Genomic DNA, 25,408 nt, shown 5'->3' with positions numbered 1-25,408 from the left:
TGAGTAAAGAACCTGCCTCTGACATCTCCCCTATATCTACCTCCACCTCACTTTAAAATTATACCCCCTCATAATAGCTACCTCCACCCAGTCTCTGGCTGTCCACTATGTATATCTCTTATCATTTCATACATCTCTATCAAGTCACCTCTCATCCTTCGTCGTTCTAAAGAGAAAAGCCCTAGCTCTCTCAACCTTTCCTCATAAGGCCTGCCCTGTATTCCAGGCAACATCCTGGTAAATCTCCTCTGCACCTTTTATATAAACCTCATGATAAAAGACACCCGAGATTAAATGTTATCAGAGATAATGGGAACTGCAAATGCTGGAGAATCCGAGATAATAAAATGTGAGGCTGGATGAACACAGCAGGCCCAGCAGCATCTCAGGAGCACAAAAGCTGACGTTTCGGGCCTAGACCCTTCATCAGACAGGGGGATGGGGAGAGGGAACTGGAATAAATAGGGAGAGAGGGGGAGGCAGACCGAAGATGGACAGTAAAGAAGATAGGTGGAGAGAGTATAGGTGGGGAGGTAGGGAGGGGATAGGTCAGTCCAGGGAAGACGGACAGGTCAAGGAGGTGGGATGAGGTTAGTAGGTAGCTGGGGGTGCGGCTTGGGGTGGGAGGAAGGGATGGGTGAGAGGAAGAACCGGTTAGGGAGTCAGAGACAGGTTGGACTGGTTTTGGGATGCAGTGGGTGGGGTGGTGGTGGGGGGGGGGGGGGGGGGGGTAGCTAGGCTGGTTGTGTGGTGCAGTAGGGGGAGGGGACGAACTGGGCTGGTTTAGGGATGCAGTAGGGGAAGGGGAGATTTTGAAACTGGTGAAGTCCTTTCCCTGCAACCGCAGGAAATGCTACACTTGCCCCCACACCTCCTCCCTCACCCCTATCCCAGGCCCCAAGATGACATTCCACATTAAGCAGAGGTTCACCTGCACATCTGCCAATGTGATATACTGCATCCACTGTACCCGGTGTGGCTTCCTCTACATTGGGGAAACCAAGCGGAGGCTTGGAGACCGCTTTGCAGAACACCTCTGCTCAGTTCGCAACAAACAACTGCACCTCCCAGTCGCAAACCATTTCCACTCCCCCTCCCATTCTTTAGATGACACGTCCATCATGGGCCTCCTGCACTGCCACAATGATGCCACCCGAAGGTTGCAGGAACAGCAACTCATATTCCGCCTGGGAACCCTGCAGCCTAATGGTATCAATGTGGACTTCACCAGCTTCAAAATCTCCCCTTCCCTGACTGCATCCCAAAACCAGCCCAGTTCGTCCCCTCCCCCCACTGCACCACACAACCAGCCCAGCTCTTCTCCCCCCACCCACTGCATCCCAAAATCAGTCCAACCTGTCTCTGCCTCCCTAACCGTTTCTTCCTCTCACCCATCCCTTCCTCCCACCCCAAGCTGCACCCCCATCCACCTACTAACCTCATCCCATCTCCTTGACCTGTCCGTCTTCCCTGGACGGACCTATCCCCTCCTATACTCTCTCCACCTATCTTCTTTACTCTCCATCTTCGGTCCGCCTCCCCCTCTCTCCCTATTTATTCCAGTTCCCTCTCCCCATCCCCCTCTCTGATGAAGGGTCTAGGCCCGAAACGTCAGCTTTTGTGCTCCAGAGATGCTGCTAGGTCTGCTGTGTTCATCCAGCCTCACATTTTATTATCTGAGATTAAATGTTACTAGGTTGGAAAAGATAGGAGAAGTAAACTCTCAGGAGCTACAAATCGCTGTGTTGGCTGGAGCAGAATTGGAAGTATATTTAAATGGTGTAAAGTATAACAGAGCAGGATGCTGGATTGTGTGAAAGGAAAATATTCAATCACGTAGTTGTCAGAAGTTGTCAACTGCAATTTGCATTTAATCTACGTTGCTTTTAGTTTGTTATAGAAGCAAGTCTGAAAGTAAACTCTCATTGTGGAATCCTTTCAGCTAAATACGAGATGCTGAATTTCATTTTTGAAAACAGTCTGCAAGGAAATCATAAGTGAAACTGCAGCATTTGACATGTAATAAGAAAGGAAAGACAAAAACAGAAAAGTTTGCAACTGTTTCTGTCCTATTGAACAGAAAGAATTTAAACAAACCAGAAGCCAAAATTTGAGAAAACCTGAGCATATCTGGCATAGTCCAAGGATTTAGAAGGTTCCCATGTTTATGCTGCGCATAACTTAGAGTGAAATATCACAGCAGCTAAGTGTCTGCTTAATTCCAGATACAGTGCTGGCCACTTTCCCCAGATCACTTACACAGTGAGCATCTCTTAATCTGTTTAATATCTAGTGATAGGGCCACCATAATCACAACTGTTAAAACTTCAAAAAAATTAGGCTCGCATGATAACTTTAGTTTCAGTAGTTGGTCTGTTTCCAACAGTTTGTTGCATGATTCAAATTTCACATCCCAGACAGCTACAATTGCTTGTGTGAGAAACATATGCAGTGGAACAAGTCATACAATAGGAGAAGAAATTGTATAGTACACATCACACTTGAAACATTGGCAGCATGTTCCATCATTTTATTTCTGCAAGAATTTTTCATGAACTAACAAGTGTCAATTCAAGATGAACAGGGTTAGTCCAATGTCTCACAGCAAACAGGTGAAACGTTATCTAGGTTAATTCATTAGGATAAAAAGGAAACTACTGCTACAGTCTCAGACAGCAGGCAAAAACAAACATTTTCTTTCTTGCTCCTTTCATTGCAACAGTGAGAGCACCTAGTTGAAATATATTGTATTTATCATGTCTTCCACTGATCAGTGTAATCTGGGTTTCAGTAAAGATGCTGGGAAAAAAATGTGATCAGGAACTACATTTTGGAAGAAAGTGCTGACAATAAGATGTGCAGCTTTTACATCAGATATTCAGAACAGGAAATGGTTTCAAAAATGAGTACAGAATTACATCAATTTTGTAACCTATTTCATTCACTCCAATTCATGGATAGAACTTCTGGACATGCCAAAATTAGCTCAAATGGATAACCAGGCAGATCCCACATTGTTTAGTTTTACAGTATTTAAAATTAAACAAGTTAACCAAAAATGTCCAGATCACAATAAATGAAAGAACAAAATGAAGGAAAGATTAGAATTAGTGTCATGTTATTTTTGTTCATACTAATGCCACAAGCACCTGAATCAATGTCAAGATAATCCACTGAGTATACATCTAGAGCACTGAACAATTTTGGTCCCATTATTTAATGAAAGATTTTATTTCACTGGAGGCACTTCACAGAAGGTTCATTAGAAAGCTCTTATGAGCAAAGGCTAAACAGGTTGGGACTCTATTCAGTGGAATTTGAAAGAGTGAGAGGTGATTTCATTGAAATATAGAGTTTAACAAAGGTAAATTTGGAGATGATGGTTCCTTTCACTGGAGGTTCCAGGATCAAGAGGGCATCGACTCAGAATTAAGAGATACCAATTTAAGACTGCGATGAGAAGGATTTCTTCTGGGGGTTGAGTGTCTTTGGAACTCCATGCCACAGAGTTGTGGGGGCATTGTCGTTCAATATATTTAAGGCTCAGTTAGATTCTCGTTTCAGTAGGGGAATCACGTAAGGGTTAAAAAGGGAAAGATGCATCAGATCAGCCAAGATCCTATTGAAAGTCTGAGCTGGCTCAAGGAGCTAAACAGTCTACTCTTGCTCTTATTTCTTAAGGTCTTTTCACATAGGACACCGACATTATCCATTGAGGGACAACAGCATACGCAACAGTTTCTTCAAAAAGTATGCCTATTGTCTATAGCTAAAATGATGCTGTTCTTCCAGTTGTTGTTGTAACAGGCACTGTTGAACAGAAGTTGGAAGAATTGGGGCAAAAAGTAAAACATTCAAAATAAAACAGGGAACAAGGCATTTAAGATGTTGTGCCCAGACATAAAACATCTATTTCAATCAAATAACCAGATCACTAATAAAATCCATTTAATTTGAGATACCCTCCCAAATTAATAATAGTGTGGATTATCTAGCAGTGACACAGTCATTACAATATTGATTTTTCCCACAGGTGGCACCTACCCCCTCATCATTCCCCTCTTCTTGACTCTGTTCACAAATACAGGGTGGTAGTCTCAGCAAGCGCAAGTTCTTCAGCACAGTCTGTTCTTTTTGCTATTCAGCATTAGACACACAGATAATGGCAGAACCAAAGCAGAGCGAATAAAGTGGTTGGAGGTGGGGAGCAGAAATTGCACACAAAGGCAATGAATTAACTTGTCCTAGCAAACCCCTGTTACTAGACAAATAAAACATCCCAAGCAAATTTTCTTCCACAGTTCCATTATACTTATTAAACTATAATGTACAAGCTTTCTAACCACAAATAACAGTCTGCTTTTTTGGGCCCTAGGCCAAAGGCTAATTCTAGAAGGGCAGTGAGGCATCAGTTATTACTATTCTTGAACCACATAAAAGATGTTTAGGTTATCAATGAAACGAAGATTTTTTTTTCCCTTGAGTAGGTTACTTCTCCTTACCAGAACTTCTCCAATTTGTACTCGGCACTTGAGAAATGTTGGAGAGAAATAACCTCAGTGCAGGCTTGTGTATCAACATACCAGAATGCTATTCTGATATTTTAAAGGTGCACTTCTCATTTTGAGATTCATTGTTTTTAATGTAAGTACACTAACAGTATTTGAAGATTTTTTTCTAAATAAATGATCTGCCTCCTAACATGGCATGAACCGTATGAGTACAGCTTTGACAACAGCAATAGGAGAGCCTTTCACAACTTCAAGTCTTCCCAAAACACTTCACAGTTAATGAAAATCAATACCTTTTATTGCGCGTTCATTATCACTTATAAACTTTAGTTAAGTAGGAAGGTATGTTGTGAAGAGGACACAAGGAGGATGCAGAGGGACCTAGATGGGTTGAATGAATGGGCCAAAAAAAAACTCAAGCAAATGGGGTATAATGTGGAAAGATGTCAAGTTATTCACTTTGACAGGAGGAAATAAAGAAAGCAGAGCACTATATAAAATTCAGCCCACAGACAGCCTAGCCATTTATGCCCCTGTTGAGATCCACTTGTGCAAATACTGGTTGATGCATTTGTCAAAATGGCATCACAGACTGCACTGCAAAAATGAGTGTGGGCAGTAAAGTGAAATGGGATAACTTAAGCTTAGATAGGCATTGGTTATTTGTGCATATAAAACCTGCAATGTGTAACTAACAATTTAGGGTGTTATTGAGTATTACATACAAACCTAGTCTATTTTGGAGGCAGCACCATTAATCGAATTGAATAGATTTTCCCGAAATTGTTCCTAGTGAGGCTACAAATTTAATGTTGTTATCATGTTTCAGGAAAATCACAGCACTACAGACCATTCAAGGGGTCTTCTAGCAGGAAACAATCATACTTAAGTGCTAGAAACACAAGTCACGTTTGTGGTATTGACACTGGTCATTATGAACTGAAAACTGAATTGTCAAGCAACGTTTTACATTTAGAAAATACACCAAATTCTTAAGCCAGGTACTTACACTTGAGAACTATACTACAGTACATCCATTCAAGAACTATCTGTAAGTACTCAAAAGAAAATGGAAGGGATTTTAGCACAGTGAAATTTAAAAAACCATTAACTGAACTAAAGATTTGGGGATCAGCCATGCAATCTTAAAATGATCTTACACTTAACATTTAGTTAGACATCACACGACACCAGGTTATAGTCCAACAGGTTCATTTGAAATCACAAGCTTTCAAAGCACTGTTCCTTCATCAGATGAAGTGACCTCACTCCAAAAGCTTTCAAATAAAAACTTGTTGGGCGAGAATCTGGCATCGTCTGACTTCTGACTTTGCCACCCCACTCCAACACTAGCACCTCCACATCACTGTTAACCTTTTAGAGGAAACCTATCTTCTGGTCTCGCCCAGATTGAAGGAGCAGCTTCATTGGAAACATACTCCAGTTTATGGAGCTAAAGTGGAACTTTATTTCTTTGAATTCAGGTTGAAGTGCAGTTTGATCAGGACGTTAAAACTATCAAAAGGCTGCTATTTGGTAGCCATTTTGTATGCTGGGGAACTACACAACTGTAGTTAAAGACTTAGAATTAGAGCTAGCTCTCACAAATCAAATCAGGAAGCACTTCTTCCATTCAAATAGGAATGGAAACTGGTACTTTTCTCCCTCCGAACAGTAGTGTTGGGGAGGTTCAAATTTTCACCATCAACTGTTTTCAGGGAGAAAGGGCATCAAGGGATAAGAATCAGCAGTAGGATTTGAGGTACAGGTCAGGTACAAATAAATTGAATGGTGGGATATTCTAGAGAGGTTGAATATTAACTCTTACTTCTATTTAATAAAAGCATCTAATTCGGAATCACTAATGCATTTATTTTAACTAATTGATTTACACATTTCCACCTATGATCTCTGCTCATCAATGCGTTATCAGGCTGATTCATTAAAGTATTTGCAGTACTGATTCTTGCCCACTAGATGTCAACAATGCACTACAAATTAAAATGTAAAACAAGCATTCGAAATTGAAGTCACAAAATTAGTAAACTTCAGCTTTGTGCAATATTGTTAGGAGGAAAGTACTCAGTACAAGCTGATTTATGTAAAAAAAATACTGAACACAAAGCAGGGGATCCCATTACTACTATAGTTCAGAGCCTAAAATCAATTGTAACCAGAAGAGAAAGTCAGGAAGGTATTAAATATTTTGATAAGCAAAACAAAAAAGTGCTTTTACAATGGCATTGTACTTCTATTTAGAGATTAGATGCCTCAACCTCTACTGACTACAATGTAATTTACAATGAATAGGTTCCACACAATATTGTTCATAAAACATATGCAGGCAATAGTTAGAGTGGGCAAATTTCAAACGCTTATATTTCTGCCAAACAGACTAATCAGGTATCTCAAAGACCATATAAATTCAAATATTTTTGTCATGATCTTGATAGACTAATATTATAAAAGCCTTCCCCATTTAATCAGAACTCTCAATCATTCTGCAATTTAATTCGGTGTTCAACTAAAAATATACTAAAAATGCACTTACCAGAGTCACTCCGGAGAGAACTTCCAAAAGTGAAATTAAGTTATGTCCATCGCGTAGATCTTCATAAAGGTCACTAATGTGCTTCCGTACCTAAAGCAGAAACAGAAATGATCATTAAACAAAAAAAATACTTGAGTAACAAATGTCAGAAGCCTAAAATCAATTCCCGGAGAAACACTCATTTCCAGCAGCTGTCATGGAATAAATATTCAGCAATAATGCAAATAATTGAGGATTCAATGATAACAGCATTTCACAACTGTCCGGATAGGTTTATTTTATTTCTTTGTTAAAACAAAGTCTGAAACAAAATTTTGTGCACCTCAGTTTCAGTGAAGGAGCACCATGTCAAAATCTAAAAAATAATCAAGGCTGATTTCATTTTGGGATCACAATGGTGTTAATATGGAACAAAAATCAACCAAAATGAGCAATAATAGACACCTTTGGTAGTTACATTAAACAATAAACATTTGGGACTTACAAACAGAACGAACACCAGGAATACCCAGGCAATGACTGACTGGTACTTTGATGTGACTCTCAATAGTATTATACAAGAACACATTCTAAATGGACTAACAAGGCTTTTGGAGAAGAATAGCATACTGATGAGTCAGAAGGAACAGTATGACTGAGTCAAATTTTCTCATCTTGGACACAGATTTTTGTACCGTGTTAGACAACGGATGCACGTCCACAGGTTGCAGACTAGATTGGTCAAAATCTTTCCTAGAATATTCAAATATAAAAACAGAGCAGAAATATAGTTAAGGAAGTTGAGAGATCTCTGCATGTCCCAGTTTGGAGACACTGCCGCTTTTAACGTTCAAAGTATGGGAATTCATAAGGTACATAAAGTACCAGGGGTATAAAATACTTTGGCAGTGCACCTATGGTGACATTAAAGGTGAAAAGGCTCTTCTACTGTTGAATGGCTCAAATGAAAGTGGATATGGAATACAAGGCAATTATTTGAGACAGTGAATTTACTGTTTACCCCATTTGGTCATCATAGTCTTCTTTTAACGAGACCCAATTTCTCTAATCAAAATACTAAGACAGATTACTGGCAGCCAGGGATAGGAAGCAAAACAAAAAAGAGCAAAGGCTAAGTGTTTTAAAACTGCATCAGCACTTCACTCATCCATGTTCTTGGGTTAGATAGAGACAATGAGTACATTAAAGAGATCAGTTAAAAAAATTAGTTAAAAATACTATCATGTCCTATACTGGCCTGTAAGCAAGAGACTTAAAATTGTAGCAATGGGCTTGAAGGTATAGGAAAACAAAAAACTCTTTTGCACTTTCCGCACAGCAACCAGATTAATCTGTCTACAATAATGTGGTAAAGAAGAAACTGATCCTGAACAAAGAGTACAGATTGGACAGAAGGCACGAGCTAAATTCCTGGTTGATATTGAGGTAAGAGAGAGGAGAAAAAAAGGTTTGCTAATGATGAATGTAAAAAGTGGAAGATCACAAGCATAAATGGTAAGGAACACAAGAGAGAAAGTTCTTTGTATTAATGGAGATTGAGATATAAATCATGCAATAATATAGGAAAGGCTTTCTATAATCATAGCAAGCCCAAATTGTAAGCTAACATCTGGTCTCATGTAGATACTTCTTGGGAAGAACTCATTCCAAATGGTTGATGACTGCAGTTTATATCTGGAGCATTTTTGGAGAAATCCAAAAATTCCTCTAATCAAGGATTAGTTTTACAACTTCGTATGGACTACAATATGCTTCATTTTTTTCTGAACACCTAAATGCTCTGTGTAGTGAGGAGGAAGACATTCATTAAAATGGAGGTTTCAAAGAAAATTCACTAAGTCTTATGGCATCATGTAAGGCTATCAGAAATCAATTTTGATCCAGGGGATATGGTATATTACCAAAGAGGGATGGGCAGAAAGTGTGACAAGGTTCAGGCAAGATGGTGATGGAGAAACCTTAAGTTTATAATATGACAAAATCCTTCAAAGTGCATTCTCAGGGTTATTTAGCACTGGATTTTTTTTAAAAAACAGAATCTGAGCAAGTAATAAAAATAAATAAGGCACCATGTGTCTCGCATACATATATAGAACATAGAAAAGTACAGCACAGTACAGGCCCTTTGGCCCACGATGTTGTGCCGTGGAATAATCCTAATCTAAAAATAAAATAACCTAACCTACATTTCCCTCAATTCACTGCTGTCCATGTGCAATGTCCAGCAGTCGCTTAAATGTCACTAATGACTCCGCTTTCACGACTACCACTGGCAAACTATTCCATGCGCTCAACTCTCTGGGTGAAGAACCTCCCTCTGATGTCACAACTATACCTTCCTCCTAACACCTTAAAACTATGACCCCTCGTGGCAGTCAATCCTGCCTTGGGGACAAGTCTCTGGCTATCGACTCTATCCATGCCTCTCATTACTTGTACACCTCGATCAGGTCCCCTCTCTTCCTCCTTCTCTCCAGGAGAGAAAAGTTTTAGCTCAGTCAACTTCTCCTTGTAAGACAAGCCCTCCAGTCCAGGCAGCATCCTGGTAAACCTCCTTTGCACCCTCTCCAAAGCCTCCACATCTTTCCTATAATAGGGCGACCAGAACTGGACACAATATTCCAAGCGTGGTCTCATCAGGGTTTTGCAGAGCTGCAGCATAAAATGCTGACGGGAGGAACAGATTAAGGTAGATAAAATGCTGCATGAACAAGGACAACATAATAATGAAGAAAGGACAAAACCTATTTGTCCCAGGAGGACAGCTATCAAAAGTTGACCACATTGACCACTAACACCCCACCACAGCACCGTCCTCCCATGTAACAGCAGAAGGTGCAACACCTGTCCCATCACATCCTCCCTGCTCACCGTCAAGGGGCTAAACAGTCTTTCCAGGTGAAGCTGCATTTCACTTGTACCTTGCCCAATCTTGTAATTGGTATTTGCTGCACCTAAAAGGTTGCCTATTCCACACTGGAGAAACGAAAACACAGACTAGGTGACAGCTTTGCAGAACACTTCCACCTGTGCACAAACATGACCCCGACTTTCCCATAGCCAATCATTTTGACGCAGCATTCTGCTCACATGCCCACACATCTGTCCTCAGCATGCAATGCTCCAGTGAATTGCAGCGCAAACTGCAGGAACTGCATCTCATCTTCAGACTAGGCACATTACAACCGTCAGGACTTAATATTAAATTCAACATCTTCAAATTGTGAAGCAACTCCCACTTCTTCCCTTTCTTTCAGCTTTACATATATTCTCTGCCACCATGTCCTTGCTCCCCTCCCGCTATCCAAGTGAGACTTCAGTTCTTTCCAAGCCTGGTAGTTAGACACACCATTATTCTGCCATTCTCAGATTAAAGTGACTGGAACATGAACCATCAACATCCTTTCTCCACTAGCACTCTGAACTCCACTGCTGCCACCAACCCCCCCAACCCAACAACGATAGCATAAATGCTGGCCCCGCCACAATTCACGTCAGCTCTGAAGTCAAACGACTCAGAACATTAGTTTGCTGCTTGACCCGCTGTTAACTCCAGTATTTGATGTTTTTAGTATCAAAAGTTGACACCAGATTCACATATGTCTCAAGAGATAGAAAATGGAGGGAAGATTCTATTGTAGGTAGCAGTATACGCAAACATTGGCTAAACATGTAAGATGAGGCCAGAAGGCAAGATTCACAGCTTGGCAAAAAGAAGAAAGTATGAGAAACATTACAAAATGCAGTACAAGTACTAAGCCTGGCCTGGAAGTGGGCACACAGTCTTGGGAAAACATTGACCAGAATTTGTACTGTCAGTCTGCAAAGGGGAGATCTTGCAGTTATAGTCCATATAGTCCAGGGTCAGCTGTGGTCAGAGTTTGGCAAAAACAAGGACCATGGAACATGCCAGGCATACTATTAAAAAGAGAAGTCCATATGATTGAAATATTTTTGGACCTCAAGTCAGAGGTCAAGTTCATAAAAATGTCAAACAGGAAGGATGCTGAAAACCAGGCAGAATTTGGTGTATGCACAAACGGCGTAAAAAAGGTATGAACAACCAGTCTTACCTACTACTTTAAAACGGAAAATGAAGTTCTCTAAACCGCATTGAGTGAAAACTGCCAGGTCAGGGATGCACTAGGGTAAATACAGAGGAAAGTGCCTTGTACTCTTAAAACAAAAAACTGAAAGCTCCTTCTACTCATTCAAACAAAGTCAAAAGTGTGTTAAACAGCCCCTGCTGTGGCACTAACAGAAAACACATTTAACAGTTTAACTGAATCTTGTATAATGAAACAGAAATGTAGCAAATTAGATTAGCATTATCCAGGATGATGTACTCCAATATCTGCAGTGTCCAGTGGTCTCTAAAGGCTTCTATCGTATCAGAAAGCATTGCATCCTCCCTCCAGGGATACCAGAGCACAGATGTAACCACAAATAAAAGAACAAACTTCAACCCCACGCCCCATGATCTTCAGGCACCCCGTTCAGGGAGGGACAGACAGGTCAGAGGACTTTCTTGTGGACCTGCTCCTGGGCCTGACCACAGTGGCCAACACCAAATCCAGGCAGTGGGCCATGAAGGAGTCTGTTGTTCCTGACTGTTAACGGTTTTTTCTTGCAGATTTCAAATGCACTGGAAGCACTTTCTGTTGGTACACTAGCGGCTTGGAATGTGTAGAGGGACTTGGTGATCAAAATATTAGAGCCGTTTCTCCAGCTGCAGGAAATGTAAGCCGAAAGATTTCTTTAGCTCTTCACACCTTATTAATGTGCATCTAAATTGATTAATAAAGAAGCTGCATTTCCGAAGGAAATATTTTTAAACCGACCTAAAGATGATATGGAAGGAAACTTGTGGAAATTAAGCAATAATTTTTTTACCCTCCCCCAACCCCCGAAAGAACAGGTTGAATGACGCATTAAACAGTCTAGCACTTCTCAGTTAGTTATATCTTGTTGAACGTGAATTGTATTTGCTTAAGAGTAGATCCAGTGCGGTTTTATTTGTATAAAGGAAAAACCAATAGGCATCTTTAAACAACGCAAGTCAATGATTTCTGTGGTTGGTTGGTTAGCCGAGTTGGTTCGTTGTTTTTCCTGCAGACACTGTTACCCAGCAGGATAATATCAGTGCAGGCTCTGATGAAGCACTGTTTTCCCCACCCACTATTTGAACTCTGGAGTCCGTTGAGCTGGATTACCTCACTTCTGATGTTCCTTCGCAATGACGTGTATATAGGATCGAGCTCTATGTATTTGTTGATGGCTTTCTTCGTGGAGTACCAGGCTTCTAGGAATTCCGATGCTTGTCTCTGCATTACTTGTCCCAGGATCTAGGTTTAGTCCTAGTTGAATTAGTGGTTCTCTTTATACATGTGGATAGATGAGCAAGTATCGGTCATGAATTTTTGTAGGCAACTGCTGCTCATGTACCCTTGTTGTCCATTTCCTTCCTGTTTGTCTGATGTAGTGTTTGTCACTATTTCTGCAGGGAATCTTGTATGTGACACTGATCCTGTCCATAGTGGGTAGTGGATCCTTGATTCAGGTGAGCTGGTGGCGAAGGGTTGATGTGGATTTGTGTGCTACTCTGATGCCCAGTGGTTGTAGGAGTCATGGTCAGTTCAGATGTGTTCCCCATTTAAATAATGTCCTCATGCAACTTGACGTGCGCGCGTTAAGTCAGTCGCTAGTACTTGGTCAGTGTGTGGGGCTTTCCTGTGTATCTTTAATCAGGAATTACCCATTTGTCCTGCATTCTAACAAGATGTCCAGAAATGGGAGCTGTTTGTTCTTCTCTTCTCTGGTGAATCTGATTCTGTTGAGGGTGTTGTTTAGTAGCTCGTGTATCTCCTCCAGTTTGGCCAGTTTAATGACGACAAAACAGGTCATCCATGTAGCGTAAGTGATTTTTACAAATTATAAATTATTTAAATAGAAACAATACACAAGGTGTTGGAAACAAGACAGATGTACAGCACGGAACAGACCTTTTGGTCCAATGTGTCCATGCTGACCAGATATCCTAAATTAATCTAGTCTCATTTGTCAGCAATTGGCCCATATCTCTTGAAACCCTTCCTATCCATGTACCCATCCAGATGGCTTTCAAATGTCATTAATTGTACCAGCCTCCACCACCTCCCTCTGGCAGCTCATTCCATACATGCACCACTGAGTGCATGGAAAAAATTGCCTTTTGGGTCCCTTTTAAATCTTTCCCCGCTCACCTTAAACCTATGCCTTCTAGTTTTGGACTCCCCTATCCTGGGAGAAAGACCTTGCCTATTTACCCTATTCCCCCTATTCATGTCCCTATTCATGATTTTATAAACCTTCCAGAAGGTCACCCCTCAGTCTGACGCTCCAGGGAAAATAGCCCAGTCTATTCAGTCTCTCCCTATAGCACAAATCTGTAACCCTGGCAACATCCTCATACATCTTTTCTGAATCCTTTCAAGTTTCACAAGATCCTTTCCATAGCAGGGAGACCAGAAATGCGCAGTGTTCCAAAAATGGTCTAACCAATGACCTTTACAGTCACAAATGTGACCTCCCAACTCTTATATTCAACATACTGACCAATAAAGGCAAGCATACCAAATGCCTTCTTCATTATCCTATCTACCTGCAACTCTACTTTAAGGAACTATGAACCAGCACTCCAAGGTCTCTGTTCAGTAAAACTCCCTGGGACCTTACCATTAATTGTTTAAGTCCTGCCCTGATGCCTTTCCAATATGCAGCACCTCACGTATCTAAATTAAACTCCATCTGCCACTCCTCAGGCACTGGCCTATCTAATCAAGATACAACTGGACCTTCTTCACTGTCCACTACACCTCCAATTTTGGTGTCTTCCACAAACTTACTAGCCATATCTTGCAGGTTCAGATCAACATCTACATAGATGAAGAAAAGCAGTAGACCCAGCACCAATCCTAGTGGCACAACACTAGACACAGGCTTCCAGTCTGAAAAGCAACCCTCCACCACCAACACCCTGTCTATCTTCGAACCAGTTCTGTATCCAAATAGAGATTTCTCCTTGCATTCCACATGATTGTATACTGTTTAGCAAGGTTCAATGAGGAATCTTATCGAATACCTTACTGAAGTACATGTTGATCACATCCACGACTCTGCCCTCAATCCTCTTCGCTACTTCAAACAAAATGTCAGACAATTTCCCATGCACAGTCATGTGACTATCCCTAAGAGTAGTACAAAATGGAAGTGTTCAGTGCCCATACGAACAAGATAGGCCAAATGGCCTCCTCCTGCACTGTGACAATTCTGAGATTTAGTCTCATTTTACACAAACCTAATACATTACAAAATTGATTAAATATTTAACAGAAATCATAGCACCTCAGCTCAAAGTAACCTTTTGTCCTTTAACAAAGACTGCTGTGCAGGACCAAAAAAGATAAACAAATATTGACAAAGTTTTCTGTAATCCCTCCTATGCCACTTTGCAAGAATCACTTTTTATTCCTTTGACTAAACAACTCTGATTAAGCACTTTGTAAATTTCCTAGAATTCCTAGTGTGAAAAGAGGCCATTCAGCCCACTGAGTCCAAACCAACTCTTCAAAGGCACTCCATCCACAACCACCTCCCTACGGTATCTCCGCATTAATATTTAGGTGGCTCAGGGGGTAGCACTGCTGCCTCACAGCACCAGGAGCCTGGGATCAATTACAGCCTCAGGTCAATGTGTCAAGTTAGCACATTTTCCCAGGATTTGCATGGGTTTTTTTTCTGGGTGCTCCAGTTCCCACCCACAGTCCAAAGATGTACAGATTAGGTGAACTGGCCATGCTAAGATTGTCCATGGTGTCCACAGAGGTGTAGTTTAGGTGTGGTAGCCATATAGGGTGGTGGTGGGAGGAGGCAGCAGGATGGGATGCGATGCTCTTCAGAGTCTGTATGGACTCGTTGGACAGAATGGCCTGTTTCCACATTGTAGGGGGTTCTATGAAATATATCTTGTTATAAATATGGATATAACAGTTTATGTCCTATCTTCATAAACTGCTTTGATGATACATAGCAAAATTTCATCTCTACTTGCAGAGAAAGAAAAAAACAACTTTTCTTCAAGTGCAATTTATTCTTGAGATCAGTTCTTTGGAAGCAAGTTCTGAACAGAAACTGTCAAATATCATTGGCATGGAGATTTCATTGAATAGATAGGTTTGTTCTCAAATGGTTCAATTCAAGAAGGCGACAGTAAATGTGATATGATAAATTCATACAGTGCCATCATTCTGTTTGGTCTTGGGTTATTTGAAAAAAGGTCCTTGAAAAAGCATCCTGTAAATCACAAAGCAGATTTACTCCAGGGGGTCCTAATGAGGTACAAAGTTCGATTTCCACTGCAACCAGAATTCTGAGCTGAGTAAAGTTTCATAGCGAGCACATAATGTGAAATCATTGTTCTTTCCGAACTCATGCAGACTCAAAATATGCACATTAGCTTCCTCTGGACTCTAATTGTTCAGGTTTATTGATTGTTAAAGAGCTTGTACTCTGTATAAAGCACTACTTGTGCAGCCTATTCTCTTGCTCCAATCTACCAGCCGATCTTCTGTTGGCTCCACAATTGCCATTCGCTTGACAGATAAATGCCCAGATTTAGAGAATGCATCACATGAATCCACTTTAGGTATTTCTTCAAAACGTAAATGCAATACAAATCAGGTAAATGGAAATGGATTTGTCCTGCCTTAGTTTCGAATGAATGAATCTGTAGCCCAGAGAAATTTATTGAATTATCAATTATTATAAATACACCCAGTTTCATGAAAATTAGTCAAATACACAGGGAAACTTGTGCCATTATGTTTACATTAAATATGGGGCTGAAACAGCCGATCCCAATGAAAAGTTTCTAATTGCTAATTTGACTACCTTTTATGTTAGTGCAATTTACTGAGACTAGATTCTTGCAAAGTTGAAAGGCAATGAAGTTTTGCAACCTTTAAGCTACCAGCACTGATGGAACACAACTTTGTTTCATATTCCTTTCAACTTCCAAACTTTCACAGTGGAGGGCAGTAACATGGTTCTACAGCCTACAATATAATGATACTTGGGATGGAAAGCATGCAATACAAACAATCATTAACTTTATGCAGTGATATGTTTTTCTTTCCCACTGTTTCAGAAGTAAAGAGTACCAGCTCAGTTACCAACAGAATGCACAATCATTCAACTTCTGTTTGCAAATTATATTCAATTCAGAACAGTTGTAGCAGAAAAGTACAAAAATGCAAAGCAGCATTGCTGTTCAGAACATTATGCCTGCCAAGGGGCAAGATTCAATACAACAAGAGTTAATGGAAATTTCTTATTCATTTATCATATACATAACTCAACACTTAAAAAGTGTTTGCTTATAAATTCTCTAAATGAAGGAGCTCTTTTTTAGGTGGTCTGAGATAATCTGTTCTTCTCTTCTCAAACGTTTATCTTTAATTTCACATTTTCGTACACAAATTCCATGTTCATTTACTCATCCTGAAGCTAATTTTGGAAATTATGTTCTATCGAATGAATTACCTCTTCACCCTGCAAAGGTCTAAGTTGTCAAAACTATAACCGAGGATTTAAATTAAACCTGCCATCACCACCTTTCCACACAATGCATTCCAAATCCAAACCATATGTGCTGTGTTGATTTTCCCCCCCTCTCCCTGTGTTTGCTTATTTTGAATATCACATTAAAATTTATTCCTTTTTGCTCTTGTCCTTTTACAAGTAGTAACAACTTTTCTCTATTCATTCCAGTCAGTTTTGCAAATCTCTTTCAAATCTCCTCTCAGGCTTCTTTCCAAGAAGAACAGTCCCAAAGTTTTAAATCAATCCTCAGAACGGGAACTGAAGTTTCTCATTCATGGAACCATGCTTGTAAATCACTGCACACTGTGTCCAATGTATTCATGGATATCTTATAGTGTGGCACCCACCAGTTCAACATCACCTCCTTGCTCCTGGACTTGATGTTCCTATTAGGAAAGCGAAGGATGCTGTATGCTTTATTCGCTAATTATTTATGCTAAGTTTGCAGACAACAAAGATAGAAGGAAAGACATGGAGTGCTAAGGAAGCAGGGAGGCTGCAAAGACTTAGGTAGGCTGGGAGAGTAGGTCAAGAGTGCCAGATGGAATATAATGTGGGAAAATGTGAGGTTACGCACTTTGGTAGTCAGAATAGAAGCACAAGATAATAAAATGGTGAGGCTGGATGAACACAGCAGGCCCAGCAGCATCTTAGGAGCACAAAAGCTGACGTTTCAGGCCTAGACCCTTCAGAGAGGGGGATGGGATGAGGGTTCTGGAATAAATAGGGAGAGAGGGGGAGGCGGACCGAAGATGGAGAGAAACAAGATAGGTGGAGAGGAGAGTATAGGTGGGGAAATAGGGAGGGGATAGGTCAGTCCAGGGAAGGCAGACAGGTCAAAGGAGGTGGGATGAGGTTAGTAGGTAGGAGATGGAGGTGCGGCTTGGTGTGGGAGGAAGGGATGGGTGAGAGGAAGAACAGGTTAGGGAGGCAGAGACAGGCTGGGCTGGTTTTGGGATGCAGTGGGGGGGGGGGGGGGGACGCTGCACCTCCCAGTCACGAACCATTTCCACTCCCCCTCACATTCTTTAGATGACATGTCCATCATGGGCCTCCTGCAGTGCCACAATGATGCCACCTGAAAGTTGCAGGAATAGCAACTCATTCTGCTTGGGAACCCTGCAGCCCAATGGTATCAATGTGGACTTCACCAGCTTCAAAATCTCCCCTTCCCCCACCGCATCCCGAAACCAGCCCAGTTCGTCCCCTCCACCCACTGCATCTCAAAACCAGTCCAGCCTGTCTCTGCCTCCCTAACCTGTTCTTCCTCTCACCCATCCCTTCCTCCCACCCCAAGCTGCACCTCCATCTCCTACCTAGTAACCTCATCCCACCTCCTTGACCTGACCTATCCCCTCCCTACTTCCCCCCCACCTATACTCTCCTCTCCACCTATCTTTTCTTTCCATCTTCGGTCCGCCTCCCCCTCTCTCCCTATTTATTCCAGAACCCTCACCCCATCCCCCTCTCTGATGAAGGGTCTAGGCCTGAAACATCAGCTTTTGTGCTCCTAAGATGCTGCTGGGCCTGCTGTGTTCATCCTGCCTCATATTTTATTATCTTGGATTCTCCAGCATCTGCAGTTCCCATTATCAGAGAACAGAAGCACAAGCTATTTTGTAAATGGGGAAAGACTTCAGAAATCCGAAACACAAGAGGGTCCGAGCCCTCGTTCAGGATCTGTTAAATGTTTTCATTTAGGTTTGATTGACAGTTAGGAAGGAAAGTATAAATGGTAGCAAAAACAGGGGTGTACTGCTGATGCTCTATGGCTGATCCCCTTCATTAAAATCAATAATCTAACATAACAGAGAAGGCAAGACAATGGGGTTGAAAGAAACCTATCAACCATGACCAAATGGCCTTATTCTGCTTCTATCTCTTAGTGTTATTAACTAATCTCTCAATCTATCCTGATAACTTCAGTGATCTGTGCACACATACACCCTATAAAACAGGGCATGTTATTTTAAATTGTCTTTGTTTCTGACTAAAGTGCATCACCTTCCAGTTCTCTGCATCAAAACTCATCTACCCATGATCTGCCCACTATGTTGTCAAATGTGACGAGGGCAATTCTTCCCAAAACTCTGTGTAATATTGGCCTCAGTTACTTCTGTTGGCATCCCAGGGGGATTTTTTTTTGAAAAGGAATGGCTTCAATTGGGCTTGTTAGGTTCTGGGTTCTTAGTCTTGGTTTTGGTTTGTATGCTTTTGAGACACAGACACTCAAGGCCATCTGTGTCCGTACCTATTTAAATAGATGTTTGTATTTCAATTAATGGGTACAGATGGAATTCTGATTTTTTGCCAGCAAAACACCTGACCAGAAGATAATCATAAAGGATATATTCCTGCTAAGTTTACACTGTTTGCAGCACTTGTTTTGCCCAAATACTGTCTCCAAGGACAATGGATATTTTGAAGTGCCAGGTAAAGGGTAAAGTTGCCATAATCTAAACAAACCCATAGCACAGCTCTCCAGTAGAAAGACAACTGGTGGTGGTTTGACTTGAGGGCCACCATTCCTCCAGAAAAGGGAGGTTAAGGAGAGTCCTTCCTGGTAACCTCAGCCAATACAGGAATTAAACCCATGCTGCTGGCATCACTAGGCATTGCAAACCAGCTGTCCAGTCAACTGAACTCTCTGAACCCCAATTTCAATGATGATTCATTTCAGAAGACCTGTGCAAAGTAAGACAGTACCAGGAAATATCATATTTGTAGTGCAAAAGGAGGAAGGCAGCACAGATGATGAATTCCTCAAAGGATCATAGAAACTCTACAGTATGGAAGCAGGCCATTCAGTCCAATTAAATCCAGACCATCCACTGAGTCCCAGCCCCACGCTATCCTCGGAACCCTGCATTTTCCATGGCTAATCCAACTAACATGCAAATGTCTGCATGCTATGGGCAATTTAACATAGCCAATCCACATAACTTGTATATCTTTGGGCTGTGGAAGGAAACTAGTGTACCTAGGAAACTGGTACACCCAGAGGAAACCCATGCAGACAGGGACAATGTGCAAATTCCACACAGTCACCTAAGGTGGAATCAAACCTGGATCCCTGGCACTGTGAGGCAGTGACACCAACCATTGAGCCACCATGCCATCCTGGAAGCTGAGTGGATGTTCCATCTCCTCTTCCTCAGATTCCAAGTGCTCAGTGTCCAACCAATTGGAGTCAAAAACATGACTGCAGCAACTGAATACTGCAAAAGCTACTGTTGCTCCAGAACTAGTCACACACATAACTATTACAATCCAATGCAGCTACAACACTGGCTTCTTCAAAAGGTGGCAGGTCCAACAGTGGTGACTATAGAGGAATTTCCCTGCTGGAGGAAAGGAAAGTTACTGCCTTCTCCTGATGGCTGAGGAGCTCCTTTCAAAGTTGCCAGAGATGAAGACTAGTACTAAAAGTTATGCTCCAGAACTAGTCACACCCTAAAGATGTTCAGTCCAACTCCAGTGTTCCACATTGCTAATGTCATCTCCACTGAATGCAGGTCAAATCCAATCTGACCTATCACCATCCCAGTCTATCCTCAATCAAAATGATGGAGACAGTGATATTTAGAGGTCTAGCAAGCATGGGTCAAGAGTAATTAGCAATAGCAATAAACACTGGCCTTACTAGCAATGCCAACACCCTATGAAAGAATTAAACACAATATCATTTCACACCAATCAGCTTCCCACTTATCCCAAAATAAATTACTGAAAATAGTGGGTGGTCTAAAATATAGTAAACACAAGAGAAAAGATTTGAACAACTTGAAATTGCTGCCTCAGAGCCATTTTGTCAAAAGTGTACCCATTTTGAATGTATATCAACTAGGAAACCTGCCGGGCAGGGGAGGACATGGAAGTGATGGTGAAAGAAAACAACTCTCCACTGGAGTCTCACCATGAAAGATGATTGAGATTGCTGGAGATAAAAATCATCTATTCAGAATAGCTTCCCCAGAAAAATCATCTTTATGTTGGAAGAAAAATAATTGAATTGTCTAAAGTCTGAAATGTGGATGTTTGCTGGACAGTACAGAACAATATTCAGGAACAACGCCACAGATACTGAAACAGTACTTGCCCTCATGCAACAAGAGGTGAATGACATTTTCAAACTTTGACAGAAGTGGGAAGTAATATTTGCACTGTACAGATATGAAGAAAATGATTTTGAATATAAGTGTAACCACCTTGCCTCAACTTTCAACAGCACTGCTATCACTCCATTCCCCACCAAGAACACCCTTGTAGTTGCCAGAGTAGAAATGGAACTGGGCAACCATATAAACACTGTGGCTACCAGGGCAGCTCAGAGGCTAGGAATTCTATGGCAACTAATTTGCCCTCGACTCTCCAAAGCCAATCCACTATGTAAAATGCACAAGTCAGGAGCATGATGATCTCCACTTTCCTGGATGAAGAGTGCACAATAACAATAAAGCAGCTCAACACTTGCCAGGGCAAAAGCAGCCTGACTGATGGAACGGTCAACCATTTTAATCATCCAGACCTTCCACTTCCTGCATAAACCAAAACTCAAGGTTTCTTTGACGACACCCACAAACGCATCACTTCTCCCACTAAAAAAATGGAAGCAGAACCTTCTGCAAGCTCCTTTTCCAAGTATTGTATCATCCTGACTTGGAACAAAGTGCCACTTGGCCAAAAACCAGGAACTCCCTTCCTAACAGCACTGTGGGTGGGCAGAAGTAGTTCAGCACCTTAAGGGAAATGGGGGGGGGGGGGGGGGGGGTGAGCAATCAGCAATCTTTCATGGTCCAAATTTTATGTACAAGCATATATTTGCATACAATTTTTTTTCTGCAAAAATCACTTTTCAACCCCAAAGGGCTAAATTCTGTTGAACAACATGACAATACAATTCCTTGATAGTCAGATTTTTACAGCCAGGAATAAAGCCCTTCAGACTTTCGTGTTCATGCTGGTCAAGCATCTCGTCCCATTTTCCAGCACTTGGCTCGTAGCCTTATATGTAGGGTATGGCACTTCAAGTAATTCAAATACCTCAAAACATTTTGATGGTTCCTGCCTTTCTCACTCCTTTATTAGGGAGTGAGGTCCAAGTACCTATTACTGGGGGAGGACAAGGATGAGGACAATTCCTTAAAATCTCCTCTAAAACATACTCCCCCAGATTATTGATTACTCTACTAAAAAGGAAGAAGGTTTATTCCTGTACAGACTCCTAAATTTTGGGTACCTCAGTTTTGATCCTCAGAGGAAAAGCATCACAATTTATCTTGCCTCTTCATAGCTGAAAAAAAAAGTCCAGCCCAGGAAACATCCTTTCTAATCTCCTTTGGAAACATTATTCTAAAGCACTGCAATGTAGCAACTGTGGCCTAACCCATACAACTCCATCATTCCTTATATATACACACACTAATACACTACAAACTATATCATGCACAGAACTTTTACATGCAGACTAAAACAAAAAGCTAAGACCTGTCCCATCTCCATCGATCATTGGACGACTGGACAGCATGCACTAGCAACAACACATGTTCATGTTAGTCGCATCCCTGCAGCAGAGACTAAGCTGGGATGCTCAGGGACCTCATACCACTGGAGAAGACATTTGTCCACCAGAATGATAATAGTCTGTGTGTAAGGCATACTCCCACTCCAGACACTGAAGTAACCCAAGTATAGGCATCTTTTACCACCTCAAAAACATCAAGAACATTATGGATAACCACAGCAACAGATCTGAACAACTCTTTGCTATAATAGCCTTTGAAGTCCAGTGCAATGACACTAATATCACTGTCTGAGGGAGATGTAGTTAGCAGGAGAAGATAACTCTGAATTAGGTGGTGGACATACATTTCATTCTGGTAGAAGAATGCCAGATCCGTGGAATTGGTTTCACCATAAGAAGAAACTAACCAGTCCACCATCTAAGCAAACCCTTGTGTCATATACAAATGCCTTATGGTTATTTGGCTCAATCTGAATCATGATGATCCCTGGGGATCAGTCAGCCATAAATCCCATCAACTTGCACTATGCCATTAGCCTAACTGATTTAATACAGTTCCTCCCTCTCACTAGAATGCACATTCACCAACATTTTTGGGTGTTATTGTTGCCCTCCTTTGTGAAGGTAGAACTCAAGTACATATTTAACTGGTCTGCCTTCTCTTTGCTCCCCATTATAACTTGTTCTGAATGCAAGGGATCTACATTTGTCTTCACTGATTTTTTTTTCCCCCACCCTCTATACACATGAAACTTTAGTTTGTATTTTCTTGCAAGCTTACTCTCCTACTGCATTACCCCCACACCCAGCAATCCGTTTGTAGTCTTTTGCTGAAACCTGAACTTCTCCCAATCTTCAGGGTTTTTTTGACTAATTAATGTACCCCTTCTTTGGATCTAATACAATCCTTAGTTTCCTTGTTTAACCATGGTCAGGGCACATTTCCCTTTTATGTGCGCGCCAGGCAGGAATAAACAATTGTTCCAGTTCTTCCATGTATTCTATAAAAATATTTGACATTGCCTATTCACCATCAACCCTTTAAGTAAGGTCTCTCCAATATATCATAGCCACCTTTTGCATCGTACCAGCATAGCTTTCTTCCCTTACATTGAAGGGCGTAGTCTCAGAATCAGTTCTGTCAATCTCGATTTTAATCAAGAATTTGATCATATTATGGTCAGTCTTCCCCAAGGAGTCTTGCACAGCTGGGCTGCCAATTGTTTTTGTTTATACACATCATAGTCAAGGATGATACTCTCTCTCATTGGTTCCTCAACCTATCAATACAGAAATCAGTTCTGCACATAATCCAGGAACTCCTCCACTACTGCACTGCTACTAATTTTGCTTTCCTAATTTATGTACAGTTAAAGTCACCCATACTTACAGCAGTACATTTATTGTTTGCATCTAATTTCCTATTTAATTCCATTCCCAACATTACAACTACAATTTGTGATCTATATAAAACATCTTATTGCCCTAACTCTGAAAGCAATGGATGGGACCCAACAAATTTATACTCCAGGCCAAATCATTGTCACATGTTCCAAAGGTAGACAGCCGATTCTCCTTTGTGGCCTCAATGCCATAACTGGGAAGGACAATTAAAAAAGCATAACTGGAGCAGAAAAAAAAAATAGGCATGGAGAACACCATCAGTAACCCCCTTCTGATTAAATGCCTGAAGCTTGGCCTGGGCATCACAAACAACCTATATCAGTCAGACAAACAAGACCTCAAGACAACATCCTTGTTTTCAGCACTGGCACCTGCTTGACTATCACACTGTCAAAAGCAACAGATCGCAAGTACACTTGTGGCAACCGTGTCATGACAGAAGTCAATAAACTGCTGGACTGACCACTGCCTAGCCTGAACTATTATCTATCATCCTAGCCAGAAGTCAACAGCAGAAGCAGAGTCTCAGGAAATTCAACATCTAGGTGTCTCTATTCTTAAACAAAGTCTGGTTTGTTGAGAATTATTGGGTGATCTAGTAACAACCAAAATCACAAGCACAAAATACCAAGTTCTATGAAACTAACTGCAATTAATCCAAGTCATGGGTTATCATCCCAGCTGAATGTGTTACTGAACAAGTCCAAGCCCAGGCTGATAGATCATTTTGTAGTTTATTTTTGCTTAAATGGAGATGGTGTTACACTGAAACACAAGCAATGGTGACAGACACAGACATCTACCTTACATATTACTCGTGTTTAAACAATTTGACATGCATGGTAAACCATAATTCTGTTAGTCCCAAAATGGACTCCTTTACAGCACTCCCACCTGAGAGAATTTCCATTTCTTCTACATCTGTAGGGCTTGATTTAACTGCGGCTTCAAACTGTTGTCTTAAGAATCTAATGGCCTCTTCCTGGAGTCTTCATACATTTAAGCTTTGAAGCTCAGTCTATCAGCTCCTTCGGCGACAACATTCAAACTAAACTGCTTACACTGACATAACCTGAGTTCTAAACCATCTTGTTTAGTCAGGAACAACTGCTTTACACATCCAGCTTCAGCAGATATTGCCACAAATCCCTACTAAAACCCAAAAGGCATTTTTTTTTTAAAAAAGCTGTATGCATTTCCTCCATTTAAAAAGAAAAGTTTCCATAAATGTCTAAAAATTGTAAGCCCAGCACATGACATGTTTTACTTTGTTTGCATGCAAACAGTCCAGATGAAAACAAAACCCCGTGACACATCAGGAACATACAGACACTGATTTTTAAAATAATCCTGATGGCTCCAGAAATATTTAAAATCTAATCAAAACATTTCAAATACACAAACCAAAACCCACAAGCTCAAATTCAAAATCCAAATACCCTGTTATAGTCCTACATGGCAGTGACGACTAGGATAAATAAAAGGTGGGAAGGAATTTGTTGAGACAGTACTTATAATGCTGTACCACAAACCATTTGAAATCTGACGTCGTAAATACCACTGCATGTCACACAATCAGTAGCTAACGGATACTCTTTGCAGCAGTATGAATGTCACATCTGCACTTGAAGGCCTTTCTGTTGCACATATACCAGTGTTCACAATGTAAACATCAGCACCAAACCTATCAAAAGGGTTGCGTTTTATTATGCTTTACAATAATCAAATAATTTATTACAATATTCCTAATAACTAGAGGTTTGAAATAGTTCATAGTTT

General features: G+C 41.0%; 1 protein-coding gene across 19 annotated transcripts in view; it reads right to left on the bottom strand.

Annotated features, from left to right (window-relative positions):
- macf1a (microtubule actin crosslinking factor 1a) overlaps positions 1-25,408 on the bottom strand; it is a 545,346-nt gene that overhangs the window by 289,929 nt on the left and 230,009 nt on the right. For all 19 annotated transcript variants that reach the window (XM_059654271.1, XM_059654278.1, XM_059654275.1 and 16 more), the window contains exon 3: positions 7,063-7,152. In XM_059654271.1, the coding sequence (XP_059510254.1) occupies positions 7,063-7,152 (90 nt within the window). The remainder of the gene's footprint in view (positions 1-7,062; positions 7,153-25,408) is intronic.

Source organism: Stegostoma tigrinum, chromosome 24 (assembly GCF_030684315.1).
Source record: "Stegostoma tigrinum isolate sSteTig4 chromosome 24, sSteTig4.hap1, whole genome shotgun sequence".
Taxonomy (NCBI): domain Eukaryota; kingdom Metazoa; phylum Chordata; class Chondrichthyes; order Orectolobiformes; family Stegostomatidae; genus Stegostoma; species Stegostoma tigrinum.
The sequence above is the reverse complement of the archived record's forward strand: the minus strand, read 5'-3'. Positions and strand labels throughout refer to the sequence as shown.